Source organism: Phascolarctos cinereus, unplaced genomic scaffold, assembly GCF_003287225.1.
Source record: "Phascolarctos cinereus isolate Bilbo 61053 unplaced genomic scaffold, phaCin_HiC Scaffold_1;HRSCAF=81, whole genome shotgun sequence".
Lineage (NCBI taxonomy): Eukaryota > Metazoa > Chordata > Mammalia > Diprotodontia > Phascolarctidae > Phascolarctos > Phascolarctos cinereus.
The window spans coordinates 248,026,119-248,041,493 of record NW_027555514.1 but is presented as its reverse complement, the minus strand read 5'-3'; the positions used below and the strand labels follow the sequence as shown (position 1 = coordinate 248,041,493).

Below are 15,375 nucleotides of genomic sequence, written 5' to 3'. Positions count from 1 at the left end.
CTCTTTTTCTGAAAAAACCAAACAAACAAACAAAAACTCCAAGGATTTTAAGAGAGAAAAAGCTCAATATGCCTTAATGGTATGACTTGACAACCGAAACAAATAATGGGATTTTAGAATTCATTAATAGAAGCAAAGTATCTAGATGGATTGGGGTGACTCACACACACACACACACACACACACACACACACACATACATACATATACACATACACATATGTACACACATATACACACATATGCATATATGTATATATGTATAACACATATATAGGTATAGATACATATCCACATACACACACACATCACTATTCTCTGCTTTGACAGACCATATCTGGAGTAATTGTGTTCATTGTGTAATATGACTTTCTAGAAAGGACTGGAACAAACAAAATAGGTCTAGAGAAGGATGGACACAAAGGTAAGAGACGAGATCTTGGGATAAATTAGTCACTTGCCCAGAGGTGATTAGTTAAAGAAGGAGAACATTTAGGGAGATACAAGAGTCCTCTTTAAGTATGTAGAGGGCTATAATGCTGAAGAGGGATCAGTTGTTCTACTTTCCCCCAGGCAGCAGGATTAGTGAAAATCAACAAGGCAGATTTAGACTCAGTTGAAGGGAAAACTTCTTAGCAACTAAAATTGGCCAGAAGGAGAATGAGCTGCTTCATGGGGTAGTCTACTCCTCTGAGCAACATTTTGGATAGCTCCTTGTTAGACATCCCAGAGTAGATGCCTGTTAAAATGTCGGTATACTCAATGACCTCTGAGGTCCTTCTAAGGCTGAGAGGCATCAATTGGTAATGGAAATGAATCTAGAATAGGCAATTTGGTTTAGATATCATTTCATGAGGCTGTTACACAGCATGTCATTTTCCTGTACCCTTCTGATGCTGCTAACCCTGCCATGCCTCTATGGGTCTGGGGTCCTCAGCATCCTAAATGCTAGTCCTTTCATGACTCCCTTCCTCCAATGAAAATGGATTTGTCCTGTATCCTCTTCCCTCCTAAGTGGAACTGTTAACAAATTCATACTAAAAAATGAAGGACTGATCATGTCACGTGCCTTTTTGATGCCATATAACATTTTAGTTCCTTCACACAAAGGAATGACTAACTGTATAATTTTTGGCACTATGACAAGCCATTGGGTGTAATGGGTTTAGGTAGGGTACACTTTTAAGGAATTCTCCTCATCTAACATTATCCGATCTCATCAGATCATAGATTCAGAGCTGAAAGAGACCTTAAAGGTTATTTAATCCATCACCATCATTTTACTGATAAAGAAACCAAGGCCCAGAGCAAGCAAGTGACATGGCCATAGTCAACCCAGAAGAAGATGGCAGAGCTGGTATTCAAACCTAGTTATGGCTCCAAGTTCAGTGCATTGTCTCCTATGCCACACTGCCTCATTGTGTAGGCCAACTATACCTAAGGCCCATCCCATCTGGACAATGCAAAGAACTAGTCCGCTATTCAAAATGGAAGAGTCTCTCCCCACCTAACAAATGAGATCAGACTCATGACCCTTTGTCTCAATTAAAAGAAACTGGGGAGAATAGAAGATTTAGTGAGGAGGATGGCCTATGTTCACTTTTTTCTAATATCTGAAAAGAGAAATTAGATTTCTTCTTGACTCCAGAGGTGAGAAGTAGCAAGAGTTTGCAGGGAGACAGATCACATTTTAATATAACAGGAAGAATTTTTTTTTTTGCCATCAGAGCTTTAGAACCATGAAATTGGTTACCAAATGTGACAGTGAAGTTCCAATCATTAAATGTCTTCAAGAAAAAGCTGCATGTTCACTGAATGAATGAATTGATCGAATGAAAAATTATTTATTAAGCCCTGATGATGTGTGCTAAAGAGCTGAGGGTAAAAATAGAGAAGCAGGACCACCCTGCTCTCAAGGAGCTCATGCTCCAAGTGGTGGAAACAGCACATATAAGAGAATTCACTTGCATGGTGCATGGAAAGATCCAGAGCATCAGCAGATGAGACAGCACTGCACTGTCCAGGGGTCTGGAAGCGGTAGATGGATGGTGAAAGCCAGAGGGCTTTAATAGGCCAGGGTAGGACAAATAGTAAGGCTTGGGGGTCTTCCGTCCTCCTAAAAATATTGTCGTTTATATCTCCCAGCTCATCCAAATGGTGTGAGTAGCCATATCACTCTTCCTGCCTCATTACAGTCTTAGAGAGACAGAAAGATTTCCTATTTTTGGTAGAGAGATGAATGTAGATGTTATCTAAGGTTCCTTTCCCAATACTTGAATTGCTGTGATTTTCCACAGCAGAGAAACACCTTAAAGAGCGAGGCCTACAATTTCACCCAATTATAAACAAAAAGAATCTGTTGGCCCAGAGCCATGACTTCCCCTGATGCCCATGGCAAGCTTCCCTGCTGTTAGTAAGCAGAAGCATGGCCCAATGAGGCTGAACAGATTCCCCATGGTTTTTTCATTGTCTGAAAGCATGCCACCCTTACTCTATGTGGAGAATTGGGCTGTGTGAGGCTAACAGGCAAGAAGATCCATCCATTTGGTGACGCTAAGAGGAAATTTGATGGAGTATCTGAACATTTCCGTGCATTTTACCAGTCTCTTAGTTATTGACTATCTCCAATGAAATTAACCAGTTTTAAAGCTTCTAGTGCCTATTATAACATAAGTGAAATAAGTATGCACGTGATCGTGTACTGAGACGTCGTTCTTAGCTTCCTGTATGAAAATGAGCTTCTTTATGTGTTAACAGTTAAACAAAATCCTGTTCATATGTTTTTACATCTGTTCAGGATTTTGTTAGCTTGTAGTCCTGAGTGCTGGAAATAGTAATAAAACTATTTTAACTCTTTTTTTTCCTTATGAGAAATTTTTGTTAAGTATTTCAAATAAAAATTGGAACAGGAGGAATGCATTTTGTTGTTGATAGCATATTGCTGGCCAATACTGTGGAATAATTGGATCTGTCTTCAGAGATCCTCCCTTTCCCACCTCCACCCCCAGTAAAATTACAGTATTCTTTATCATCATGCCACCAATTTAGGAAAACCTGCCCTCTGCATGCTTTCTTATTGGAAAACACCTGTGAAATTAACTCATGAGAAAGTATGAACTCTTCCCCCTGGCATTTTTATGTTTTAATAAACATCTGAAAATCCTTCAGTGTAAAGGAGTGGAGTTTCATCATGGCGTAATGGTGAGAGCAATGAATCTGTAAGCGGGAGGTTCAAATCCCTGCTTTATTACTATGCTTATGATGTGCTTAACCATTACACCACTACCTCAGGGGCCAATCAGTGGGGGAGGGCTTTTTTAAACATTTGGAAAATTATTAGATCACAAATTTACAATTGGAAGAGACTTTAGATAACATCTAGTACAATTCCTTTAATTTACAGATCAGGGAACAGAGGCCCAGAAAAATTATTTGCCCAAGGTTACATATAGTGGCACAGTTAGGATTTAATATTGATAATGATGATGATAACATTTATATAAAGTCCACTATGTGCCAGGCACCGTGCTAGGCATTTTACACATATTATCTCATTTGAACCCCACAAAATCCCTGGGATGCAAGTGCTATTATTGTTGTTATTTTACAGCTGAAGAAACTGAGGCAAACAGGTTAAATGACTTAACCAGGATCACACAGTTGTCTGAGACAGAATTTGAATTCAGGACTTCCCAACTCCAGGTCCATCTCTTTTTTCCACTGTGCCACTGGATTTCAACTCAGGTGCTCTGAGTCCAGCACACATTCCACTGTACCACACCACCATGTCAATCAAGACTTTGAATAAATGACATCTCTAAATCTTCTAGTTGCAAATGTATGATCCCAGGAATTTCAGGACTTAACAAAAGGGTGGTGAGACAAATATCCAAGCCTCTCAAATTGCACTGTGTATGTAGGGCTGTCTGCTCTCCCTACAGGTTTGGTTAGCCCTGCAAATATTTACTGAACATCTACCGTGCCCTTAACATTTTGTTAGGAGCTCCAAAGAATAAAAAGCATGGATGGTGCCAGAGGACCTTCAAGGGTCATTTGCATATGAAGTTGAAAAGGGGAACCTTAAACCAGTCAACCAACAAGCATTAATTAGGTGCTCAGTTACTCCAGTTCTGCCACGCACAGGAATAATTATACTGTAGATGCTGCCATCCCCACAAGTATTCCAATTCCATGGTCATGCACTCTGAAATTTCTTTATCTGATCATAATTTGTTATCTTTCCACCACTCCCTAGGCCTTCTATTCTTCTTCGCTGGGCCTTCCAGTCCTTCTGCCTCTCAGTATATTCCCAGGCCATCAAACCTACCCTGGGTACAATGTCCTTCCTTCCAAATCTTGACCCACTGGTGAACCAGTTCAACTCTATGCTACCTTCTATTCCCAAAACTACATGCTCCCTTGTCATATTGGGCATCTCCATTATTGCATTAGTACGGCCACCCACCTCCTTCACCCCTGCACATGTGCTGCTAAAAAAACTGAAGGAACTGATGAAATCGTTTGAGGGAAGTCCACCAAAAATTTAGGCTATCTCTCCTGGACTCTCACTGAAGCAATGAGATCCTTGGCTTCTCAATGGATTCCTTATTTCACTCACCACAACAGCTGTTCTAAACCATTTCTTTTGTCTTCAAGCCTTCCACGCCACTCCCTCCTACCGTCCTATATCAACTGAAGACCTTGCTTCATAATTCACCTAAACAAAAGAGAGTCCATTTGCCAAAAGCTTTCTCTTACTCCCTATTCTTATCTCATATCCTTCTGACATCATCCCCCTCTATCTTTTCCTTCCTTCTGCCTCATATGCAAAGGAAATGTTGCCCTTTAGGCCAACCCCTCTTCACTGAACCCTTGTTCAATCCCTACTGTCTTTTCCATTAAATTGCCCCTTCTGCCATCTTCATACTCTCTCTATGGTCAGTGTCTCTTATCTACTGGTTCCTTTCCTGTTGCCTACAAACAGTCCAGTCTTCCTTACTCTTTTAAAAAACAAAACAAAGGATACTCAATACAAACTACCATCCCTACTAGCTATCATTCCGTATCTCTCCTCCTGTTCTAAGGTAAACTCCTTGAAAAAGCCACCTGAATTGGGTATCTCCACTTTTTCTCTCTTTTTAATCTCTTAAAACCTGATCTTTCTGACTCTCAGATCAACTCTCAGTAGGTACATTCACTTCCTCTCCTCTCATTTGATTTTAAGCCCTCTATGAACTGACCTCTGACCTTATCATTCAAAGGAAATTGTTTTCTTCAAAGTTACCAGGGATTTCTTTTTTTTTAATGTCATTTATTTTATTATGAATTTAAGAAATAAAACAAGCATTACCATTACATAGTAGAATAGAAAAATGATTGCACACAAATCTGTAACCCTATTATGTACACCTTATTGTTCTTTTAAATACATAATAAAGTTATGATGTCATGTTCTTTTTTTTCTCCTCCCTCCTCCCACCACTCTGGAGATGGCTACCATTAGACACAAATATGTGTGTGTATATACATATATAGGGAAAATCATTCGAGACATACTTTTATTTATCAGTTCTTTCTCTAGATGCTGATTGTATCTTCTTTCACAGAACCTTGGTAGTTAATTAGAGCATTTATAATAGTCAAAATGACTTAGTTGCTCAAAGCCATTCTTAAAACAATATTGCTGTTACTATAGACAATATTCTATTAGTTCTGCTCATTTCACTCTTCATTATTTTGTGCAAGTTTATTCATGTTTTTCTAAGACCATCAAGCTCCTCATTTTCTATAGCACAGTAGCATCACATCATAATCATATACCAAAATTTATTCAGCCATTCCCCAGTTGACAGGCATCCCCACAATTTCCAGTGCTTTGCCACCACAAAGAAAGCTACTATAAATATTTCATAACATATAGGTTCTTTTCTTTTTTCCCTAATCATCCTTGGAAACAGACCTAGTAGTGGTACTGCTGGATAAAAGGGTATAGGTAGTTTAAAACTTAATAATAATTAATAAATAATTTAGTTTAGCAATAATAAAAATGGATAATTTTATTACATTAAATTAAAAAGGTTCTCTACAAGTAAAACAAATGTAGCCAAGATCAGAAGAAAAACAGAAAACTGTGTTGGGGGAAATTTATAGATATTATCTCAGATAGAGGTCTCATATCTCAAATATATAAAGAACTTTGTCGAATCTATAACAATACAAGTCATTCTTCAATCGATAGTCAAAAATGTGAATAAGCAATTTTTGGATGGAGATATCAAAAGAGTTTGTCATATGAAAAAATGCTCTAAATCATTATTGACTAGAGAAATGCACATTAAAGCAACCTTGAAATATCATTTTATACGTATCATATTGTCTAAGATGATTAGAGGGAAAAATGACAAATGTTGGAGGGGATATGGAAAAATTGGGACACTAATTCACTGCTGGTGGAAGTGTGAACTGATCCAACCATTTTTGGAGAGCAATCTGGAATTATGCCCAAAGAGTTATTGAACTGCCTATGATCCCTTTGACCTAGGGATTTCTTAATTGCCAGATCTAACAGTCATTTCTCAAATCCCATGCTTCTTGACCTCTCTGCGACTTTCAGATGCTTTCTCTTCAATTGGTTTTCATAACACTTTTTTTTCATGTTTTTTCTACCTGTCTAACCCACTACTCAGTCTCTTTGGATGGATCTTCATCTACATAATGACACTGCAGATGACCCCCAAGGTTCTGTCATGGATCATCTTATCTTTCTCTATATTCTCTCACTTGGTGATCTCATCCCCTTCCATGAATTTAATTATCATTTGTATGCAGATGATTCATAGGTTTATATATCCAGCCCTGATTTCTTCCATGTCATCCACTGACTGCTGGACATTTTAAACTGGATAATCTATTGGCATTTCAAACTCCGTTTGTTCACAACAGAACTTGTTTATCTTTTATCCCAAATCCTTCTTAATTTCCCTATTACTATACTGGGCAAGGCTAAAACACATCTATAAATCTCAGCCTGCTTTTTAAAAAAATATTTTTTCCAATTGTATGTAATTTTTTTACCGTTCTTTTTTTTTAAATTTTGAGTTCCAAATTCCCTGCCTCCCTCCCTTGTCCCCTCATTGAGACAGTAATCAATTTGATAAATGCTATGAGCAGTCATACAAAACATATTTCCATATTAGTTATGTTATGAAAGAAAACACAGACCCTCCCTAAAAAAAAAAAAAGAAACAAAAACAAAAAAAAACCCAAGAAAAATAAAGTAAAGAAAAGTATACTTCAATATGCAATCAGACTCCACCAGTTTTTTCTCTGGAAGTAGATAGCATTTTTCATCATAAGTCCTTTGGAATTGTCGTAGACTGTTGTATTGCTGAAAATAGCTAAGTCAGCATGCCTTTCTTAAATGCATTTTACTTCCAATTTTATTCAGTCACTCAACTGGTTATTCAATGAACAGACACCTTTTACTGTAAACATCTAATATGTTTAGACTTCTTTGCTAGGAGCTTAGAGAGAGAAGTGTTTTTCCAAATTTTTGAGCAGTCTTTGTCCTTATGGAGCTTATAGTTAGTAGGAGGATGAGGCACAACTATAATGGTATTGTAGACATAGTAACTCTAAGACTTGGCAGCTGATTGGGGCAGATCTAAGAATAGGATGGATCATTTATTGCTAACAAGTATATTGAATGTAGTAGGTGATCATTAAATAATTGTCAGATTGAATAATCAGTGCGTGGTCAAGTGTCAAATTTCAACTCAAGAAGCCCATTATTTATTACATGTTGTTCTGTGCTAGGTTGGCATTGGAAATACAGAAATAATATCAGACATAATCCTTGCCCTCAATGAGCTTATATATTAGTAAGGGATATAAGATGTGGATATACATAAATAATATTTAAAGGAAATCATCAGATTTATATGGCTGACTTGGCATTTCCAAATCAATTAATTAATAATAGTGTGGGGAAAAAAGCCAAAAAGAGGTCAGAGAAACTACTTACATGGGCAGGCTCACTTATTTTGCTCTCTGAAGTCAAATGGAAGCTATAAACACTTAAAATGTCCACTGGGAGATAAGGACAAATCATTGTAACCTTTAATAAAAGTGACGTAATTATTGCCAAATGACAAAAAAAAAATCTCTAAATATACTGAGCATAGAACTGGCCCTTAGTTTTCTTTTCATATCTTTTATACTCATCAAGGTGCACTTTAAAGTGAATGAAGTAGGTGCTTAATAAATGCTTATTGAGTAAATGAATGACTTTAGCCCATTCCTACCTAAAGTACTTGTAATATAAAACTAAAATAAGAGGCAGAGGAGAATAAAGTAGATATTGGATAGATCCAGAGAATGAACATAGTTTAGTTGACTGCATGGATCCTGAAGACAAGAGAATTCTATATTCTTAACCCATGCACATAAATTGATTGATAGGATTAGGTCAGTCATATATAGGACTGGAAAAATTGGTGCTCCATATTACTTATCCCATTTTTTAAAAATTCATTGGTCACCATTTTGTCAGTGAAGCAGTTTGGGAGCATATGTAATGCATAGATGAGCCATAGCAAATTAGACTACTTGTGTCAGCTGTGTTTGTTTCAATATTATCATAATTTCCACATTTTCCAGCTAAGATGACAATACTTCACTAGAGTGTTAAACTAATTGGTTTATAATAATATGAATAATAAAGAATAATAAGAGGGGGAAAGGGTGATAATATCAGTGAAGTGTTTTTAAAAAAGGAGGGGGGATACAGAAGAGAAGGAGGTCCAGAAGGAAATACAGACAGGTGGGACAGCTTTGGATTATTGGATATATTATATACTAAAAGAAAGAATAAGATGTATGTAGTGGAGAGTCACAATTTCAGATATAATGCTCAGTTTTATTCTCTGTGTATGGAAATGCTACATTTGTTGTTATTTGTCAAGTTCAGGATGTCAAATTGTTAATATTAAAAATAATAACGTATTTCTACTCTACTAGTCCATTATAGCAAAACCTCACTAGAAATATGTGTATATGTCTGTATGTGTACATGCATATGTGTATGTATAAACACATATATAATTATAACTGTATATATGTATGTGTGTATGTATTATGTATATATGCATGGGTCAGCTAGGTGGCACAGTGGATGAAGTGCCTGGTCTGGAGTCAGGAAGACTCAACTTCTTGAGTTCAAATCCAGCCTCAGACACTTACTAACTGTGTGATCCTGGGTTAAGTCATTTAATGCTGTTTGCCTCAATTTCCTCATCTGTAAAATGAGCTGGAAAAGGAAATGGCAAACCTCTCCACTATCTTTGCTAAGAAATCTCCAAAAGGCATCACAAAGAGTTGAACAAGACTGAAAAATGACTGAACAACACGTACATAACTATGCATTCAGTCGCTGTTTCCATCTATCGTTCAATCCAAGCCAGAGTATCAGAGGTAATTTACTCCAACATCACTTTATGACCCTTATTTTACAGATGAGGAACACAGAGAGATCAGACAGCAACATTTATCAAGCACATATGTGTCCCAGGCATTAAGGCAAAAGACGGTCCCTACTCTCAAGCAGCTCACAGTCTAACGTGAGAGACCCATGCAGACAATTATGTATGAACAAGATATGTATCATATGAATTGGAAATAATCAACAGAGGGAAGGCACTAGTATTAAGGGGGGCTGTAAAGAGAAGGAGTAGATGTGAAGTAATATTGAGAGGGCAGGCTGTAAATGAGACAGTCAAGCAAGACCTTCTTAGTCTTGGAAATGGCCCCTAAGTTGTATTTTGAAAGAAGCTAAGAATTTTAAGAGGCAGAGGCAAGGAGGGAGTTCATTCCATTGGAGGAGGACATATCTATTTAAAACTTTATATATATATATATACACATACATACATACATATACATATATACATATACATATTTATGTATATATACATACATATAGATATATACATATATATATATGAATATATATGTATGTGTGTGTGTATTCACACACACACATATGTTTGATCATCCGCAAATGAGATATATAATAGTATTTAAAGATGTGCCAGGCAAAATTCTACTTGTCAAGGCTTCTCAAAAATTAAAAACCTTATAGTGCTTAAAGCTTTCGGATGTCAAAAGCCAAACCCAATTCTCAAGCATGAATGATGAGGGGAGAATGGGAGGACCCATTAGTAACATGATCACTGGTTCTGTTCACTGTGTGCCTGCAGAGTGTGGAAGGGGAACACCACGAGAAGGCAGTGGAGCTACTCAAGGCTGCTAAGGAAAGTGTCAAGCTGGTGGTCCGCTACACACCCAAAGTGCTGGAAGAGATGGAGGCTCGCTTTGAGAAGCTTCGGACTGCCAGGCGTCGGCAGCAACAGCAGCTGCTGATTCAGCAGCAGCAGCAACAGCAGCAGCAGCAGCAAACACAGCAAAACCACATGTCCTAGGTGAGCACCATCTTGGCTTCCTAGGCAAAGAAGGACTTCTGATACAGGATAATAAACTGTATGGTTAAAGGGGGAAAATCCTCACCTAAGTAAAAGAACAAAATAAGTGAAAACTGGTCCCTTTATTTGTGCATTCAGCTCATCTCTCACTTGTGTGCTACCTTCTGATAGGGAGAACATTAGTATAGAACATTTTTTATTGCTTCATTCAACAAGCATTCTTAAGCTCTTACTGTGAGAAAGATGCTAGGAAGTGAGATAGGGACTGTATCTGTGATTTTATTGATACTGAGAAATCCAAGGGGAGGAAACTTCATCTGGCAATGTAGCTGGCACTTTCTCTGAAATTAATGGCCTTGCAGAATTGCCTAGAATACTTAGAGAGACTTGGTGACTTGTCAGGAGAAACAGAGCCAGGAAATGTTGGAGGCCTGTCATCCTGGCTTTGAGGCCCCCTCTCTGTCTACGACTTTACACTGCATTTCAGGTACCCAGGGTACAAAGATGACAAAGGAAACCATTCTGGTTCTTGAGGAATTAACATTCTATGGAGTAGGAAGTATAATATAACACTAAGATAAGTCAACACAAAATAACCCCACTTTGATTGGGTCAGAGAAGGGGACGCCAACCGCTTGATAAAAGGGAAGATTAGGAACGGTCTTGTTCTAAGTGGCTGTTTGTGTATCCTCTGGTAAATCAGTGCTTCAGTGAGGGAAAATATAAGACAGTGGCATCTTCTAATGCTATACTCAGGGTCAGTGCTGTAAGACCATCTTATTGTGCCCTTTTGGTATAGAATAAAAATAATAACAGCTAGCATTTATGTAACTCTTTGAGGCTTTGCAAAGCATTTCACATAGGTAATTTCAGCTTGATCCTTACAACAACCCAGCCAAGGAAGTGTTATTATTATCTCAATTTTAAAAACAGGGAATCTGAGACTCAGAGACATTTTTAATTGCCCAAGGTCACACAGCCAGTGTCTGAGGCAGGATTTGAACTTAGGTCTTCTTGACTCCAGGTCTAGCACTCTATCCTCTATGTCACTTACAGCAGGACCCCAATTTAATGGGTTCTAGGATGGTTCTGCCTTGTGCCAAATTCTGCTTCGGAACAAGAATATTAGAGTTATTGTGGCCCAATGAGTCACATGTATTGACAGCCAGAAGGATCATGGTGTACATCTTTTGATCTTTTCATTTAAGAGATGAAATGGAGACCCATAGAGACTAAATGAGATTTTCCAGGTCTCACAGAAAGTAACAGTCATGGAATTTGAACCCACACCTTATAATTTCAAATAGAGTGCTCATCAGCCATTGAATCAGGAAGACCTGAGTTACAATTCTGTGTTAGATCCATATAGGCTGTGTTGTAAATCCTTTACATAAATGTATCAGTAAAAGGTAGTTTCTGGAAGGGAAAGAGAGGGAAGAGGGAAAAGGAAGGGAAGGGAAAGAAGGGAAAGGAAAGGAGAGGAAAAAGGGGAAGAAAAAGAGGAAAAGGAAGGGGGGATAAAGGAGAGAAGAGGAAAAAATTCATATTGATTTTCCATTCTATTTTGAAAAAATTTAAAACCAACATTTTATAAGAATCCGTGTGAAAGATTGATAAGCTACTGCTGGTAGCTCTATTGTTTCCAATTTAAGGAATAAAGACCCAGTGGCCCCTAAAGTTAGAAAAATATTCTGTAGGCAGTGTTACTTCTCCAGGAACTTTTAAGTTTATTTCAAAGCACTTTTTCAGAAGAGTCATATTAGAATAAGGGTAACAGTAAAGAAAGAGTGTTCTGATACTGGCATATTGAAATACATGGACATAGTGACTTAACAATAAGTTCATGCATGTCATCATATATTTAATTTATTTAGCATTTTTGATGACATGCAAAACCACTTAACATTATCCCAATGACTGCCCCTTTGTGATAATAAATTATTTCACTGCTACTGGTTCCATATTTAAAGGTGATGTCCCTTTTAGAAATAACTTGATCCAAATGTCTCTTTTTAAAGGATAGTGAATGTTTTAGCAAAACCGCAATTTTGTTATCCAGTCATACTGATTCTACACCACTTGATAAACTCACCAATGTGATGTAAGGGGATGAAGATCAATCTGAGAGGCTCTTGTCAGTTAGCATAGCCATTCTGGAAGGCAAACAAAAGTGGACAAAATGTCTATACCATTTGACCTAAAAATTCTACTACTGGGCTTATACCCCTAAGGATATCATTAACAAAAAACAAAGGCTCCATATAGACCAAAATATTTTGGCAACACATTTTTTTATGGGAACAATGTAAACAAAGTAAATGCCCATCTATTGGAGAATGGCTAAGCCAATAATGGTATATGAATTAAATAGAATACTATTATGCAGTAAGAAATAAAAAATGATGTATACAGGGAATCATGTAAAGATTTACATGAACTGATGCTAAGTGACTAAATAGGCCCAAGAAAACAGTATGTACAATGATTACACCAATGTAAATGTCAAAGACAACCATAAAACAATGGAAAATGAATGTTGCCAAATTGCAAAGATGCTGGTCTCCAAAGAAGAGGTATTATAATATAACTCCCCCCACACCTTTTTTGGCAGAGGTATATGTGTTTGAGGGGTGGTTGTGTTCACAGATATGGGACAATGTATATAGTGTCAAGACTGTTTTTTTGACATTTTGTGTAGTTTTGCTGAATATTTTTCTCTTATTTAAAAAAAGTTGTCTTATAAATGATGGTTCTTTAGTGGGGGGAGGGGGAAGTGAGTGGGAAGAACAGAGGGACATAGGAAATCTAGGTGATGTAAAAACAAAATATATAAATAAAAATCTATTTCTTAAAAAAAAAAAAACAACTACCAAAAAAGTCCCGACTCTGCTACTCTTATGGGTCCACTGACACTAGTGTTCTGATTGGTTATGCTCTTTTCCTCTGCCCACTTGCTTCATAGCTCCTTGCTTGTTTGTTTTGCCCATTCCAATAATAATAGACCTCAGAACTGCTAGTCATACAGAGTATTTATTGAGACTCTTTCATCATTGTCCCTAGATTTTAGAAGTGTCCAGAGAGCCAGGGATTAGAATCCAATAGTCTCTCCTGCTAGCAATGTAGGCTTGAACAATATGTCTCCATTCTTTACCCCAAGACTTGTTTTCCCCATAGTACCTAAGTCAATGTTGTTCCTAGAGATTTTGTTGGGATACAATTGGTCTCCCTTAGAAGCAGAGACTGGATAACTATATGTTGCATAGGTTAAAATGGAGATTTATTTGAGTCATGGGTCAGAGTAGATCACTCATGGGGTTCACTTAACCTTGTATGTTCTTTACCTGACTTCTTATCCATAACCACTTGCACTGAATTGTACCTTCTCAGCTTCTACAGTTATATCAATCCAATCACATTTGTGCTACCACCATCCCCTCATCTTGCTCCCCTCACTTTCTTTCTGTCTCATAATATAAAATACTCCAAGTGCAATACTAGTTTTCCATTTATACATCATGTTCCCAAACCAAGGCTTCAGTTTTCTACTTATATCAACTCTACTGATTATCAGTGCCAGGAGAACGTACTTACCATTCCTTTACTTACATTCTCTCCCTTTTGGGTGGGGAAAGGAGACAACTAAGCTCTTTCAATTCCATGCATAGCTGTTTCCCTTTCAGAATCTATCAGCTATCTCTGTGATGTTTGGCTTTAATCTCCTCATTTATAAATTTGACACAATAATAATAATAATATCTCACAAGATCAAATGAAAATAATAAATGTGTAAGGGATTTGTAGGGACTAACAGGTAAGAGAGTATTTTGGAAAGCTGTAGAAAAGATCAAGTCTTTCACAAAAACTCCAGCAAGTATCCAGAAATGACTCAAAAAACCAACAACAAAGAAATCTAACAACAAGAAAATACTTTAGTCTAGAACTGAACCAAAAAATATCAAGAGAAGGTAGAAGCTTGTAGAAGAATCAAACTAGAAAAGCCAGCACCAATTCAGGTAAACATGGAAATAGCTGAGGAGAAAGAGGAAAAGAATAAGCATTTATTAAGTGCCTACTGTGGGCCAAGAACTATGCTAAGCACTTTACAAACATGATCTCATTCGATCCCCACAGCAACCCTGCAAGGTAGGTGTTGTTATGGTCTCTATTTAAAGTTAAGAAAACTGAGGCAAACAGAGGTTAATTCACTTGCCAAGAAACCCACAGCTATTAGGTGTTTGAGGTCAAATTTGAATTCAGTTTTTCCTGACTCCAGTCCCACTGCTCTATCCAATCTACCAGCAAAATGCCCCTAAGCAGCTGAGGGTGGTAAGAGGGTTGTGTGGGTTGGGGTGGGGCCTCAAGGTCACAAGTGGCCCTCTAGACCCTCAAGTGTGGCCCTTTGACTGAGTCTACGTTTTGTAAGAAAAAATCCTTTTATTAAGGAGATTTGTTCTGTAAAATGTGGGAGTTAGCCCAGATGCCCACAAAGAGATTTGAAGCTAGCCAATGGCCTGAATATGGGCATCACAAGCCATCGTCAGTTTGGGTAAATGTGGAAAAGGCAGAGGCTAGGTAAACCAGAAAACTAAGACTTCCCTGAAAAATTAAGCTGGCTATTGATTGCCCTGCACAGGGAGATTTGCAGATAGAGCCAGCTCCAACATTTGAGTGCTTGAAGCCAGATTCTGGCTATGGTCTGTCAAAACAAAGTTGTAGACAGAACCAGTTGGACTAAATCACTGCATAGGAAGACTAGGGCGGGGCCTAACTGTGCATTCCTCAGAACACTGGTAGCCACAATTGGAGAAAGGATCAATTCAATGACTAGGCATCAATGCCATAAGATGCTTGAGATCAGGTTAGTGTCCATCAATCTACTGGAGTCTATTATCAGCAC

At 37.7% G+C, this 15,375-nt stretch overlaps 1 protein-coding gene across 1 annotated transcript in view; it reads left to right on the top strand.

The window, feature by feature from the left end:
• LIN7A (lin-7 cell polarity scaffold A) overlaps positions 1-15,375 on the top strand; it is a 189,995-nt gene that overhangs the window by 154,189 nt on the left and 20,431 nt on the right. The window contains exon 5 of the mRNA XM_020993472.2: positions 10,257-10,478. Within this exon, the coding sequence (XP_020849131.1) occupies positions 10,257-10,478 (222 nt within the window). The remainder of the gene's footprint in view (positions 1-10,256; positions 10,479-15,375) is intronic.